This window comes from Ailuropoda melanoleuca, chromosome 3 (genome assembly GCF_002007445.2).
Source record: "Ailuropoda melanoleuca isolate Jingjing chromosome 3, ASM200744v2, whole genome shotgun sequence".
Lineage (NCBI taxonomy): Eukaryota > Metazoa > Chordata > Mammalia > Carnivora > Ursidae > Ailuropoda > Ailuropoda melanoleuca.
In genome coordinates this window covers 115,449,929-115,466,771 of record NC_048220.1, presented here as the reverse complement: position 1 = coordinate 115,466,771, position 16,843 = coordinate 115,449,929, and the positions used below count along the sequence as shown (strand labels likewise).

General features: G+C 41.0%; 1 protein-coding gene across 1 annotated transcript in view; it reads right to left on the bottom strand.

The window, feature by feature from the left end:
• Positions 1-2,220: 2,220 nt before the first annotated feature.
• C6 (complement C6) overlaps positions 2,221-16,843 on the bottom strand; it is a 60,957-nt gene continuing 46,334 nt past the window's right edge. Inside the window, exons 16-19 of the mRNA XM_011229141.3 lie at positions 16,528-16,716; positions 10,429-10,519; positions 8,291-8,532; positions 2,221-2,779 (exon numbers count right to left, since the gene is read on the bottom strand). Coding sequence (XP_011227443.3) covers positions 2,598-2,779; positions 8,291-8,532; positions 10,429-10,519; positions 16,528-16,716 — 704 coding nt within the window. The 3' untranslated portion in view covers positions 2,221-2,597. The remainder of the gene's footprint in view (positions 2,780-8,290; positions 8,533-10,428; positions 10,520-16,527; positions 16,717-16,843) is intronic.

The window sequence follows — 16,843 nt, the reverse complement described above, 5'->3', positions numbered from 1 at the left end:
GACTAGGATAAATGGCAAAGGTTGTTTGCGCTAATGGTCAATGATGGGGTGTCACCTTTGACTCGTTCTTTCTAAATCTGGTTCTGTGTTATTGGCGATCCCTGCGTTTCCTTGGTTTGGTGTTTTGCTTTATTTCTACCTGCTCAAGTCCCCAGAACTTACTGTGGGAGGCCACTGTGTCTCCTCTTGGTGCTTTCCACAGAATCATGTCCAAGATGCAGGATGGCCTCAGAGTGCCTGTCTTTCCTCTTCTCTGTGTCCTTTGTGAGGAGTGACAAGAACCACCAACACCCTCCACTCTCTGTCTTGGGACTCTGAAGGAGAAACCTAGTCATGCCTTCCCCACCCCCAACCCCTTCTGTGAAAATGGTGAGGGCCGCTCTCGTCAGCATCCTGCCTTCAGCACTCTCTAGGCAAGAAATGGTCTTATGCTCAGGAAGGGAGAACCCCTCCCCAGCCACACTCATCAGGATCCACACCTCCCTAAGACGGCTCCTGTGACCTGATCACCGGCGTCAGCTCGAAGACCGCACAGCATCCCGCCAGCCAGCGGAGGGCAGCACCTCTGTCCTTGCTGCCGGTGCCCCACGCCCTACAGAAGATTCTCGCGGGGCTTGGATTGCCTGGTTTTGGTGGATACTTTCTGCATCTTCCTCCTCACTCAGGGGAGGGGAAGGACTTAGGCGGGGAATAGGACTCTCTCTATGAACACTGCATTCACTTGGCTGTGGATTCCCGCGGCCAATGTCCCTCTTCCCCCGCCCCCTAGAAAGATACGGGGCAGGCATGAGATCAGGGAAGGGCAGCTCCTACTCAGTCCTGAGCAAAGGTTCTTGATTCAGTTGTTAGCGGCTCTCCTGAGGACATGGGAGTATTGAATGCCTCTTTGCCCTCATAGTTGAATTACCAACTGATCTCAAAACCTTAACCAGCCAATCTCCAGGTCTGTGAGTGGAAGGCGATTTCCTTCCTCTAAAACTCAGTGCGATTCCCACCTAGTGGAAAGGGTCGTGCCTCTGCCCTCACTCTTTGTTTTGGGAGTGCTGAAGGCATGATGCTGACAAGGTGGCGTCGCTTTTGTGAAATGGGAGAGGGTGGCATGACGAGAAAAGATGGGTTACTCACTCCTGGGAAAATAAAAATTCCCACTCAATTGCTGTTATACCAGGAAAATGTTTCTGTTCCTAGGTTTTTTTTCCTTCCTTGTACTTCTCCTTTGATACTGCAAGATGTTTCGGATTTCGCTAACATGTTATGATGAATGAGGTGGTGGAGGGGTGACGTTTAATGTGCCAGGTCTAATGAGGCTGCTGCGGGTGGCTGGGGCTCATGGCCCCCTTCCACTAGGTAGGAGTCCCACTGAGTTTTAGAGGAAGGAAATCTCCTTCCACTCACAGGCTTGGAGATTGGCGGCTTAGGTTTTGAAATCATTAGCAAATCAAATAGAATGAACTGTTGAATGACTCCGTTTCTAAACTATTTTCAAAATGTCACCCACCTGCTGATCAGTACTACCTGGAAAGTTGTTAGAAATTCTCAGGCCCCGCGCCAGACCCACTGAACCAGAAACTGGGCATGGGTTGCAGGCAAGTGTATTAATTTGCAAGCCCTCCAGAAGATTCTGAGGCACACACCAGCATTGAAAATTGCTGTTCCAAAGATGCTCCTCTTCCCCGATGAAATGACACCCTAGCCTAAGAAATGGGTGTCTACTTGGTTTGGCCTAACACAGAAGACAGCGTTTAATTTAAAAATTGTTCCTTCACAATTCCCTGATGATTTTATTTTCCATCCATCATATACTTTAGTCGAAAGCTTTGGGATGCACTTTAGCTGAGGCAAGGAGGATCTTTTTTCCTAAAAGTATGGAACTCCAGAAATTCACCACCTTAAATGAAGTGATTTACACTTGTTTTCAACCATACTTACTGTGGTGTTTATTACTATGGAGTGTTTCTTGGCATAAGATGATGGGACTCACTCTCCTTGCCTTATGTTCTCCATAGCAATTATCATCATCAAACATACTATATATTTTATATGCTGATTTTATTTTTTGTGTGTCTTCCTCCACATGTATGTGAGCTCCATGAAGGCAATGGATCTTGTCTTTTAATCACTGCTAATTCCCCCAGCATCTTAAACAGTACTTGGCACATTGTAGACATTCGGAATTATCTGTTGAATGAGTGCATGAAAGAAGGTTGGGTTTCAAGAATGTGTTTTACAAGTTTTTATAGGTTTCTGTTTATTGATTAATTGAAGACAATTATGGTTTTTGTTCTCAATTCTATTTGTGAGAATGCTTATACTATAGGCTTCATAAGGTCCTCAGAATTCCCATCATCTTAGTGCAATGGGAACAGAAGAATGTACCGGATTGATGTGAAAGTGATTACCTGGGTGTTCACTACAGAGCATCATGGGCTGGAACTGGATAGGAGAGGCTAAGACAGGAGAGGCAGCGTGAATAACTATATGAAAGTAACACAAAAGAATTGATGTCTAACCTCTGGGCACACCAGTCTTCTGTTTGTAGGGGGATGCCTTTTGTAGGAATTATTTCTGGACAGTAACTCTGTTTATCAGTAGTCGCTTTAGGCTGAACACCTCCCAGGATACAGTATTTCCACTTTCCTGTTGGCACATCGTATAGCTCCTACTTCACAGATGCTCACTGTTTTCTCACTCGTTGATGATCCCATTTTGACACAGTAGAGTTGGCTTCCACCCTTGAAGCACTGGGGAGGCAACAGGCAGACGCATTTGGAAATGGAGGCTGAAATGAGAGGGAGACAGTATGACTCACCACAGTACTTCAGTTTGTCCCCAGAGCAGCAGGCACTTTGGTGGCAATGTATTAGACAGCTGGAACAAAGACAATGACCCAAAAGACCCAACTGTGGTTGAATGGAGTGATCTGGATGGAAGAGACTAGATTGCACTGGTAAGCCAGTAAGATGCAGGAGCTGGGCTGTCTCTGACACCCCCCTCTCACTCACTGCCCACAGCCAGTCGGTTGCTACCTCCCGTCAATTCATTTCCACAATGTCTTCAGTCTGTCCTCGCTGTTACTTCTCATTGGCACCACCCGAGGACATTTACCTTCTGTTGAGAAGGTGCTATGAAACCACATAATAAGCCAAGTGCTTTACATGCTTTATTTCATTTAATCCTCACAACAGACATACGAACTCTATGTTATCATGCTAATTCTACACATGAGCTTGTGAGTGAGCTCAGAGAGCTTAAGTGATTGGCCCATGGTTCCACAATTAGTAAGTGGTAGAGGCAGGTTTTAGATTATAAATGACTCATAGGTCTTAATTCTTTAACGTAACTCTACACCACAGTTATTGATTTCTTTCTAGAATATTTCTGGGTGGGTGATTCTTTTATGAGGCCTGGTTTCAAAATCACCCAGTCACTTCATAATTCATATAAATCTTGCATTCATGGAATCATTTTAAATGATCACTTGGGATAAACTTACTAAAGCCAAAATATTAAATAAAATTTGAGTAAGGGGATATAGGCTCATTTATATACGTGCATGTTTTAATCAAAGTCAAGGTCCTTTACAGTTTGACCTCAAAATCCCTTTGCAATATTGTCTTCTCTGCTTTCTCCATTCCAGGTGGAGTAAGTCCCTCTCTGCTTCTGGAACAAGACCTCAGTGGTGTTCTAGTTTTTGTGCTCTTATCCATGCTAACCCTTTCTTTTGCTACACTGATGTACTCTCTCCTACTTTCCCCCACATGTCCAGTTTCTACAGGTCTCACTTCCTCCATGAAGCATTTCATAGCCCCTTACCTCCATACCAACTAACCTTTAAAGTTTTAACTAAACTTTAATACTGTAAATTTGTTAGTACTATATCTGACATTTTTATACTTTGTTAGTTAGCTTTTCATGTTTGTCTTTCTCCTAAGACAGTTCTAAGTGGTTTGTTTGAGAGCTCATTCATCTCTATGTCCCACTTAGCTCTTAATGAGGTGCTCAATTAATTCTGCTTCATCAACTGATTTCAATTCTGAGTTTGGGGTATAGGTATAAGGATTCAAAAAGGAGTCTATTGAATCTGGGATAATTCATGTTGCCAAAATATCTGAGTCAGACTGAGAATCAGCAATGATGTTATTAAGAAGCAGCTTCTCTTAGGCAGATATCAGTTCTTTCCCATGTGTCTCAACCAATGGGAAAGGAAGTGGGGAGATACTTGCAGGCACGTAGACTTCCTGTCTTTGGTAGAAACCAGTTCATGAAAAAGCATGCGTTCCCTTGTAAGCCCTCTGTCAACCAGCTAGAGAAGATTCTAGCTGTGGAAGGTCTTCCCCATTGTGAACAATAGGGTTTAGTGAAGGACAGGAGACTGCTCCACCTCTGGAAAGGATGTCTGTTCCCCAGGCTTGTGGAAAGGCCATGGTCACCATTCTTTTAGGATGGTTATGGCTTAAATCTCTTAGCAAGATTATCTTTAGACTACCAGCACCAACAGGCCCTTCCCACCACCTCTACTAATGCATCCTCCAACACTCAATTCTCATGCTACCATTCTTATGAAACTCTTCCAGGCCAGAAGATTTCTATCTCTCTCACAGTTCTTATTACATACTGGCTTGCATTAAAGTTATTCATGGAATTATCATGAAAAGTCACTCCTTCAGCTACTATGAACAGTTTGAAGGTACAAAGCTCCTTTATCTTCAGAATCTTCATCAAACCTTGTTCAGTGACTTCCACATCTTGATACTAAAGGGATGTGCGCCAAATAAATTTTCCCCTTCCATTAGTTGATAGTGGATATTTTTGAAATTTAGGCAAAACATTTAATGTCCATAAAAATTGGCTCCTTAAGAAGCCATTAATATTCTAACTTTTGAAAAGTGAACTTTATGTTATTTTGAAGTTCCATTTTAAACTTTTTCTTATTTCATTTTAGATAGAGAAGGAAAAGAGTAGCAAAGTACACAATGTATTCAAGAACACAGTTTAACCAAGGTGACCTTCAATTCAACTCAAAATTAATAATATCCCAACTTGCCAAGAGTGGGTTGGGTACAAAATACATTTTTAGCTTTTTCTTTTTTCATAAATGCTGTGATTTGTACACTGATGTTGTTCTATGGTGCTACTGAACAGAATTCTCTGTGACATTGACTTTTGCTCACCAATTAGAGAAGACTGGCCCAGGCAGACCATATCTTTAGGGGGAAAATGCTTTCAGTATTCTGATTGTGTGCAGGATATTTTTTAAATGACTTAAATCTCTTATAATAAAATGTTCAGTATTATTTTAACTACCCCAAGACATTCTGTTAACTTGAGCAATATTGGTTAAATATTCAAACTTTTCAGTGTTCTTTTTTTAGACAAACTTAGACTCTTGGAGACTGTATGATTCAGATATATGTACAGCAAAGAGCTAATAATAAAGGCAGATTTTGATGAAATTGTAAGCCAGAAATTATTTGCTACACAGACAGATCTGAAAAGAATAATTCATGGAAAAATAGCAAAAAAAAAAAAATTCATTGCAATAGAGGGTTCCATGAAGATCTTTTGTCCGTGATAAATATGGAAGGATAGAAGTTAACACTAAACACATCCCCAAATACCTGCTCTGCTTGTTGTAGTATAGACAGGGACCATTTTGTCCTCTCTTCTTCCTTTTATCTTCTGTGTGTGTATTTTTGACAATAATGTTCCTACACTACAATTTTCAAAGAAAAAGGTTATATTTTAAATATGAAATGATATTCCCTAATACTTTCAGCTCTTTTCTACCACAATTATTATTTCTGAGAGACATGTCAGCTGGGTAATGGTGTTGGTCTGGCAATGAAAAATGAGTAGTAGTGTTTATCTATAAGATGATTTGATACTGATCAGAATTGTGCAATGTATGTATCAGGCCTTGGTCTGCTGTCTTTTATGTGGAATTGCCTTGTTCAGATATGGCACAAAGTTCAGAAGCCTCAGATATTGACCTCCTGAGTTGCTACCATCAGATGGCCTAGGGACTATGCCATTTGTGTCTATCCTCTGTCATAAATTCAATCCTGCCACCTCCCAAGGGAGCTGGATCTTGATAAACAGCTGTAAGTGATCAGGAAGGAAGTAGATTTGGGTAAAAAGACGTCTCCCCTTATCCAGGACTGAATTAAAGATCCAAGGGGAACAATAAGGTTTTGTGTTTGTTTTTGCAAAAGTAAGGTGGTTTTAGCAAAAGTTAGATGTAACAATTCAACAAGTTTCCATTGCATACTTCATGTCTTGATCTAAGATAGTTTTTTGAAGACGTGTCACAAGGAAAATCTAGCTGCCTATTTGAGTTCTGCTAAATCCTAATCTTCAGCCCAACCAATCAATAAGCTTGGCTGAACTATTTCAGGGTCAAACTTGATCTTAGAGCAAACACACTCACTGCTGTGAAGTTTCTGCTTCCAAGCAATTCACAATCAAAATGCCAATAGCCAATTCACTTACAGAAAATAGAAACGTAATGCCACTTCTTAAGTATCAAATTAACAGAGAAATAAAGAAGTAATAACTCCAAGGTTTGGTGAAAGTATGGAAAGCAGCCTTAATTATGCATTGTAGATAGGAATATAATATGGCAAAAACATTTCTGGAAAGCAAGTTGATACATAGTAACAACAAAGGCTTTATATTTGGAAATAATATTTACTTAGAAATTTCATTTTCTAAGGTACATCCTAAGGAAATAATCTTAAAGATTTATCTATGATAGATTTGTCTATTACAGCACTGTTTATAATAGCAAAATATTGGGAAAAATCTAAACACTTAGCAGAAGATTGGTTAAATAAATTACAGAATGTCCTTATAGGCTTTGGCAGACACTGAAAACTATGTAGCAGAATAATATATAATGACATGAAAATAGTTTAATGATATATTAAGTGAAAAACGGCAATATATAAAATAAGATGTGAAGGATGATACTTAAAAAAAAACTGTAATGTAATCAGAGCCACCCTGAGATGTATAAGGCCCTGGGGAATTTTTTTTTTATTTTATAGATTCCTCTCTATATAAACAATTACAGTCACTCCAAATTAGTGACTGTGAATTCACTCTGAATCAGGACCATACTAGCAGTCCAATCTCAAGCAATCTTGGCAAAGAATCCCCTGCTGCTGGTGGCCCACCAGGCTGCTTTCTGGGAACGAGGGTCTAACTCTGAGGAGCCATGGATGACTCTACAAGCATGAGTCCCAGAGCTCCTTGGAGCATTTGGTTGACCCCATGCATGGTGAGAGAGAAGCAGTAGAAGGTCAGAGAATGTTCCACAAGGGAGAAACAGTGCCTGAGCCCATTAGAAACCCTGTCTGGGCTCAGAGTATCCTATGTGATTAACACTAAGCCTTGGCTAGTGCCAGGCACTGCAAGAGGACTTAAAAATTTTTGAAAAAGATGCTTCTGGCAATTAGTATCCATAAGGAACTTGGTCTCAGGTCAGGTCACTCTAGCTATATTGTCCTAGCCAATCCGAATGCCAGAGGAAAACTTAGACAATTCTGATGAAGGCCTTCCAAAGCTGGGGGTGGGGAATGGTGCCTGAAGCATGAGATTGGGACAGGTAATTTTCTACTGGAGTCTAAGGGTAGTACTGATTGTATACGCATTGAGCAATAATTAGGAAGATTCACCCTAAAATTATGAAAAATGGTGCCTGAAGCATGAGATTGGGACAGGTAATTTTCTACTGGAGTCTAAGGGTAGTACTGATTGTATACACATTGAGCAATAATTAGGAAGATTCACCCTAAAATTATGAAAATTCTCTTTCTTTCTTTCTTTCTTTCTTTCTTTCTTTCTTTCTTTCTTTCTTTCTTTCCCTTCTTTCTTTCTTTCTTTTTTAAGAATTTATTTATTTATTTGACACAGAGAGACAGACAGCGAGAGAGGGAACACAAGCAGGGGCAGAGGGAGAGGGAGAAGCAGGCTTCCCGTTGAGCAGGGAGCCGAATGCGGGGCTCGATCCCAGGCCCCTGGGATCATGACCTGAGCCGAAGGCAGACGCTTAACGACTGAGCCACCCAGGCGCCCCTGAAAGTAGTTATTTCTAACAGTGGATAGATTATGTTTTTTTCTTTCTATTTAAATAACTTTATAAATTTTTTTACAATGTAAAGGAATTATTTTTGATTAAGTAAGGTTTTTTTGTTTGTTTTTAGAAAGAGTATAAATGCAAATAAGATGAACCAGTTGCGATGAAGGTTATTGCGAGCATTTCTAGTATGTGGTCACTACTGGAGCGTACCTGAGCATTTTTCCCAGTCGTAGCAGGTGTCATAGCCACAAGATTCTTTCTTTGTGCTATTGGATGAAAGTTTTCTCCTTTCAAGACCCCATTCTAGCTGTGGACCATCTTGGCAGGAACCAATATGTAGAAAATCGAGGTGCTGATTATTTAAACATTTCTCGGCCAAAAACTTACAAGCAGATGAAGTAAAGTAATGGCTAGTGTCTGTATCAAACACACAGAGATCTTCTGAATAATGGCTGCCCAAGAGAGGAAAGCAAACGTTTATATGGGAAGATTAGAATAAAAGAGATGGCAGGCAGCCAATATAATATGTAAACTTACCACCCAGGTTTCTTCCCCCTGCCCCCCCACCTGCCCCCAGCTTCTCTTCTTTCAGTCCTTCATCTCATCTTGCATGCTCTGCAATTCATTGTTCTAAAATTTCATCTTCATCTTGGTGTTACTCCCAATTGTCTTCTAGTCAAAGTCTGAATTATTAAATTCTGGTAATCAAGATCCTCCACAATTTGACTCCAATTAACTTTCCTTTCTAGGATTGTTTTCTTTTCCTTCCTGATCTCTATCACCTGGCAATTGTATTGATCATTTTTGAAAATGATAAGGTTACTTCTCCTTTGTTGACATCCCATGCTCTGCTCAATCAGCGTTGCATTGCCTTTCTTCTCTGCCTATCTGTGTCCAGTTCCATTCCTGGCTATGTTTTGAAGCTAACCCTGATCAACCTGGCCCATGTAGTCTGGACTGCCTCAGAACTCTATATCACTCAGTAATTGCAACAGCAGAATCTTATATCATTACATAGCTTTGCAAGTGTGTTTGCACTGTGACTGAGTGCATGAACCTTTATGGCATTCCTTGTGTAACTTGCATAATCTCCCTAAGGAGACGATGGGTCCTCCTCCCAAGGGGTAACCAGTGGCCACAGTCCTTCTTTTGTTGAGAGGAAAAGAGGTCCTTGATTACTCTAAATTTGAGTTTCTTCTCGGATGTCAGTTTTAGAGTTCACAATCAGGGCATCAGTGTGTAAATTTATCTCCAGGAAGTAAAGGCCACTCTCTATGGGCAGAGAACTTAAGCTGTAAGGCCAGTCACTTCTCACAAACACCTTCAATGCCGTGTAAAGGAGAACCGAGGACTACAGAAAGAGGCTAGAGAGGTAGGGAAGAGCTGAAACTCAGACAGTTCCAGAGGATAGTCTGTGTTCTCATGACTTGGTATTGCAAAGATAAAGACAGAAGTTTCCTCTATGTTAAATGGGCAATATGAATGTTGCATGTATTCCCCAGAAGGCCATCTACTGGATGGGGAGACTCCAGCAGCAAGAAGCTACACAGTGGACACTTCTGGTGAAGACTGAGGGGGGTAGAGAGGACCACCTTAGCGCTGAATTATGTTTGTGGAATTATACACGAAAAGACCCTAGAGTGTTCCTAAATAAATAAGAAGTCCCTATAAGTGTTTGTTCACTTGCAGCACAGAGGAACATGAGAGGTACTTAGTGTTAAAAGTCAAGGATAACAACTGGGCTCAGTCTGTTGGCTTCCTATCCCAATGTTCAGTCTTTCTCCTCCTCAGTCATTTGACACTAACTCTATTCATAGGGTTTATGCATCCAGCCAAAGAACTGCACTTCATAGACTCCTTTGCAAGTACATGTGGCCATATGAATAAGCAAAGGTTAATGAGATGGAAGTGAGTGATGGGTCTTCCAAGAAATCTCCATAAAAAGAAGGAAAGATGTCCATTTTTGGTCTTCTCCCTTCCATGCTCATACCACTGTCTCTATTCTAAGCTTTTGGAGTCACAACCTCGCCCTGCACTTAGGAGGAAGAGGAAGGCTTTGAGATAACTGAGTCTGAAACCCATTATGGACAGGAATAAGTCTTCATAAACAAAACTGAAAGTTTCTTAATAAACAAATGCCAAGCAAACTTAGGGAACAGGGCTGAGAGATAATTAAGAAAGCTTGCTACCCAGTGGGGAAGAAATCAACACAGCACAGGGGGTATCAGTTATGTGAAAAATTAATATGTTTCATGTTTGTGCTTCAAGGAGCTCAGCTCCTCTATCAAGCTGGTTACACTAGACTGATTTTCCCATTTTCCAAATACAGTCCATAGAGTATCTCTCACCTACAGTCTTCTTCTGGAGACATGCAAATGCATTCAGATCCCAACTGTTTTTGTCCTGGTTGACAACGGCCCTTTAATTTTGTCAAAACATCTGAAACAAAAGAAAAGGGGTAAAGAACAGTGCACAATATGGATTCCAAGTGGTAAGTTTGGACCTAGAAGGAAAGGCAGTGGTGAAAAGTTCTCACTTATCGCCTGCAGTTAGGGCATTCATTTTGCCTTTTTCAAATATGTTGTCATGAAATATTCCATCTCAAAGGTCCTTTCTAGCTCTCACGAGCTGTCATTTTCCAACCTAAAATTGCTGTGAAGTTCAGAGAACTGAGGAAAATGAAATTGGTGAAATTTCTGTTCATTTGTTCTTCAAATATTTACTGGGCGACTACAATACTCTCAGCACTGTGTTAGGTTCTGGAAATAGTGGATTGAGTAAAATTTCACCCAGATTCTATGCTCACAGAGCTTAGAGTTTGGTGAGGGCAGAGTGACATTAACTAAACACATGAATACAAACAGAATTGCTCGTGTTATTCCTGCTACTAGAAAGAAAGTATATAATCAAGAAAATTGACATCATAAGGAAGGTAGGACTGGCAAAATGGAAAGAAGAAAGGGAAAGTGTTCACAGCAGAGGAACCATCAGGTATGGAAGTTCGAAAAAGAGGCAGCATGTGATTTTCCTGGAACTGCAAGAAGGCCTGCGTGGTTTAAGTGCAGAAAAACAAGAGCGTGGAACGAGATGAGGCCAGAGAGGTGAATGTGTGTCAGGCTGTGTGGGGGCTTATGGGGCTTTTGAAAGAGTTTTGCCTTTATTTTATAAATAATGGAGAGTCTTTGGTGGGTTTTAAGCAGGGGGTCATATGACAAAATCAGGTCTGGATTCTGAAAAAGAAATTAATTCTGGCTTCTGGTGGAGAATGGATTTGAAGAGGCCCGGTGGCCAAGACGGCTACAGGTAGACAATCTATGAGATGATTATAGTAGTTCAGGTGAAAGAGGATGGTAATTTGGAACAAAATGTTGAGTTGGAAACGGAGAGAAGTAGATAAGCCTGTGACATATTTAGCAGGTTAAATGCATGAAATTGCTTATTGTGGGTAAGCTGTGAGAGCTGCGAAGTATGATTCTTAGGTTTCTGGTTTTCATTAGACAATAGACTTTGGTGCCTTCACTGAAATAGAAAATATTATAAGATACTTAGTTGCTTAGTTTTAGGGAGGGGAGGGTAATAACTCAAGAATTCTTCTCTGCATATGTTAAATTCATGGTATCTTTAATTTCTTTCTTTCTTTCTTTCTTTTTTAAGATTTTATTTATTTATTTGAGAGGGAGAGAGAGAGAGAGCACAAGTAGGGGGAGCAGCAGGCAGAGGGAGAAGCAGGCTCCCTGCTATGCAAGGAGCCTGATGTGGGACTCGATCCCAGGACCCTGGGACCATGACCTGAACCGAAGGCAGACGCTTAACCGACTGAGCCACCCAGGCATCCCTAAATTTATGGTATCCTTAAGACACTCAAACTAGATTGAAATAGATACATAAAAATGTGGCTATTTGGGTTTAGGTTCAGTGCAAAAGTCTGTGCTAATGATTTAAATTTGTTATTATTCTATGGGGAATCGTTGAAGCCAAGGGTGTGGGTGAGATTCTCTAGCAGGAAAATGCAGCATAAGGTAAGGGGACAGATACGAGCCTTGAGGAACTCCATCATTTAATGGCTAAGCACAGGCAGGAGGCTGCCAAAAACACAGAGCAACAGCCAGAGAGGCAGAAGCTAAACAAGACGGTGTTGTATGTTGGAAGCCACAGGCAGAACAGGGTGACGAAGGTCAACATTGTTGGATGTTGCTAAGAGGTCAGAGGAGATGAGGATCAAAATAATATCCATTACTTTTAGCAGTATAGATGTTAGTGACAATGGTGAAAATGGTTCTTTTGGGTTAATGCCTTGAGAGTCAGATTTTCTTATAAGAAGAATCAACAGAGAAATGCAACTCCTAGAGTTATTTATCCCTGCATGATATTCTAGGCACTAGGATATTATGGTGGGGAAAAAGATAAAAAGAATGAAAACAGCAGTGGCTCCTTTTTTTGCATGAATATAAAGGACACTGTGAAAACAGACATTAATCAGATAATCATAATAAAGTGTTTATATGTAAAGGCCGTCATAGGTTATTTTGAAGAAAGGAACCATATAACAAAAGACCCCAACTGAGAAAATACAAGTAAAGATCCATGAGGAAATGAGGCTTGATCTAAGAAGAGCAATTGAATAGTGTGTATGTGAGCAAGGGGGGTTAAAGGAGAGGGAGTAACACTTGTGTATATTATACGGAAGGGGGAGTCTTGGTTGTCTTGGCTTACATGAAGATCCAACCAGAGTACCTTTAGACTGGTTGAACTGGACCTGGAGCTGACTGAGCCTATTGTGTAAAACAAATTACCCAGGATTGAATCTGACCACTCATCCATCCACCGAATGACAATGGCTTCTGGAAGCAAGTAATCATCAAAGAATGACAGTAGGCAGCTATAGCCAGATATTCTGCCACGTTAGATGGCAGAAGAGGAGACTGAGATCACGGTTGCTCCTTTTAGCCTACCAGGCAAAAGGTTTGACGAGAGAAGGTTTATGTTAGAGGTAAAATAAAGATTTTAAAAATCAGTAGGTTTTCATTATAGCAATGAATGTCATAGCATTTCCTACTCTCATCCTCTGTCAGGAACCTCATTCCTTCTGGTGAAATCTGGCCCATAACTTTCCTGAATTTGGAGACCTACAGCTGCTGGGAAGGCCTCAGATGCTAAGCTTTCCCATTGACATTGGGTTTTCTTTGTTGTAGAGCTATACGTCTTTGCCCTTTGGAAATAAATCCACATTTGGGTCAGGGAAGGATCCCGAGCTGTACAGTGTTTCCAAAGAGAATCAACTTTCAAGGACTTGGCACTACTGATTCAAAGTTGTCATTGATCACATGTAAGCAGTCTGCCCCTCAATGTGTCAGGTGAAGTCAGAACCAGCTCTCAGATATCCACACCACCCAGCACAGTTAGTGAAGGACCTGGAAATGAGAACACTGTGATCTCAGAGTGCTGGGGTTTAGGGGGTCTTCGGGAGGTGTCAATCTTTCAGAGGAGGAAAAAGTAACTGTGGAAGCATGCACCATCTCATTTCCTCAGGAAGCCAAAGCTTTTTTAACATTGAAATAATTAAAAATCTTTTCCTAACCAAGGATGGCCTGAAAGTCTCTTTGTCTCACAGCTCCCCACACATTGAGAGGAAAGAGTGTTCAGTTTTATTGATGATTTTCCCTCTCTTTCTGACTTCGCTCATTGATCTTTCTGCCAATGTTGTTGGAGAGAAAATATATGAGATAGGATGTTTATTTACTTTATCTGGATGTAGAACAATTCATTCTCTCTCAGATTGGATTATAATTCCAATTTCTTCTCCAAACACAGTCATGGGTGTGCGTGTGTGTGTGTGTGTGTGTGTGTGTATGTGGACAGTGCTGTTTTCTGTGTAGAGAAGATACTACCTAAGATGCCCAGAGGATCTTAACCATCTGAAACCTGTGGTTCCCTCTGGTACGTATAATCAGGAGTCAAGTGCAATCCAGCCACAATATCAACTTGAAGGTCTCACAAAGTTCTATGATATCTCTTTATCAATAGTTTTAAGGTTATTTTAACAGGTTAACTTTTCCCTTTTTTTTCATGCATTATGACAGCCTAGAAGAGGATACAGAAGGCCAGATGGCAGTGAGCTTGGGGAAGGAGGACAGCTGTTGCTCAGTTCCCATTGACCCAAACTGCCCAACCTTGGGTTTAATTTAGCCTCTCTACACCTTCTGCTTTTGCATAAGCAAAATGGGCCCAATCATAACTGATCTCAGATATATCTTCCAGGATTCTCTCATAAAAATGAGACATGATTTGAAAAAGCGTGCTAAAAAATTTGGAAGATATGAATTAGTAGGAGCCCTTACTTAACTGCTCTTCCAAGTTACTGACTCTCCAGACTGTTTTCTCCAGCCCCTCTATGGCAGTTGCCTAATGTTGAACTTCCAGGTTTGTGGGCTCCTCTTATTAGAATAGGTAGTCAGATAGTAATGAGCAGGGCAGGATGGAACAGAAAGGCACCTGTTAGGCATCAAAGTGGGGTGAGGCCACCTGTTGCAGTGAGGCAATCTTAGGCCAACAGCAAGCTGAGGCTATGTGGTATCTTCAGATGACTTCTCCCTCATTATAATACCATTTACATTGCAGTTTTGAAAGATCTTCACCCCTAAAATCATGGTGACAATTCTGATCAGTCCAAATAAGGAAAGGAAAGGTTGTGGTACCTGGATTCCTGGAAAAAGCAGGCTGCCATCCAGAAAGGTCCCACCTACCCCAATGAATATTCCTCCCTTAATTACTCAAAATACAACACAAGCTTGTAAACAGAAGAAATCCAGGGCAGTTGCTCCCTGGAATCTGCCCATTCTTCCTCTAAGACTGGACTTTCACTTTAATAAACTTTCCCACACCGCTCATCCACTCTGTCTGGTCTGTCCTGGAATTCTTTCTTGCAACGAGACCAAGCAAGCCTCTTGCAATCTCTTTTGGCAACAGTCTCTTACAGCCTCATGCTTCTGACCCTCCACCCCTCCCCAGCTGAGCTGCAGGTTTATCAGCCTTGTCTCCTAATCTGTATATGCCAGTTGTTACTGTAACTGTGTCAATTAGTTAACTATAGCAAATGACAAAATCAAGGAGGAAAGAAGGAGTTGTTTTCATAAAAAGTTGGGAATTTTAAACAATTAAAAGTGACTTGCAAAAAATTTGCTTTGAGTTAACTGGGAATGAGACTACTGTACCAAATATACATACAGATATATATATATATATACACACACACACACACACACATATATTTAAATTTATTTAAATTTAATAAAATTTAAAAGCATTCTCTAGTCAATTTGTTTCGAAAGTGCCTTTAAGTTTTTACCTCTCTTCAAAACAATGGTTCTCAACTCTGCATGCATTCTGGTTAGCTAGAAGAGATTTTGAACAAACACCAAATACCAGGCCCTCCCCAGCTCAATGACATCAGAATTGGGAGATGGGACTTAAGCAGAGGTGATTTTTAAAAGAAATGCTCTACCTGGAGTTAAAAAAAAAACATTGTTTTAGGGGAACAGATATGGGATTACATAGATGATGAATTATGTATTTGTTTTATTTGAGGAAGAAGTCTTGGAACTCAAATCAGAAGACCCTTTAGAAAATAAGGGCTTGGTCTTACATCAGAAAATGAGTGAATAATAAACCAAATGCTTAGGTAATTAAAAAGTAGTATGCACTACTTTTTTATGGCTCTCCACTTTAACCACATTTTCAGTTTACCATTAATTCTGATTTTGTTAAGACGCCTGGGTGGCTCAGTCAGTTAAGTGTCTGCTTTCAGCTCAGGTCATGATCCCAGGATCCTGGGATCGAGCTCCACATTGGGCTCCCTGCTTACCAGGGAGGCTGCTTCTCCCTCTCCCTCTGTCTGCCGCTCCCCCTGCTTGTGCTCTCCGTCAAATAAATAAACAAGATCTTTAAAAAAAAATTCCTATTTTGTTAGATGAGAGAGCTTGCACTCCGTCAAAATATTGANTTTCAGCTCAGGTCATGATCCCAGGATCCTGGGATCGAGCTCCACATTGGGCTCCCTGCTTACCAGGGAGGCTGCTTCTCCCTCTCCCTCTGTCTGCCGCTCCCCCTGCTTGTGCTGTCTGTCAAATGAATAAACAAGATCTTTAAAAAAAAATTCCTATTTTGTTAGATGAGAGAGCTTGCACTCCGTCAAAATATTGAAGCATTCTATTGGAAAAGAAAATTGACCTCACTTTCTAAAGTTTGAAGATATCTATCTGACCAATAACTTCTTATTTGCTGCCTGACCTCATCCTGACTCAGGTTGAAATATAAAACCCAGCCCGTAGTGGAATCTTCTGCTTTCTCTTCCCAAAATACACTCAGGAAATAGCACCACTGTAGATGCTACACCACCAATCTTGGGGGGCATCATCTAGCCGGCCCCAGAATCTCAAGCTGCTACTCACCTTCTTCACAGGTGAGTGAGTCCGAAATGGGCGGTGTCCAGGAATCCTCACTGCATGTGTACCTCGATGGCCCAGCAACAGCAAAGCCTCTGGGGCAGGTGAGCTCAATGGATTCACCAATTTCATATAATCTCTGAAACGGTGAGATCGTCAGAATTTCCTGCACAACTGGCTTGAGGCACTGTGTATCTGCAGGCAGAGAAACATGTCAGGTTTGCTTAGTGGAGCAGAATACTCAACAAATGTAAGCAGATTGTAGGCAACCCAAGAGGTGATTTTGGTGCAATTTACTGCATTGGTGCAGATTTAATGCCAT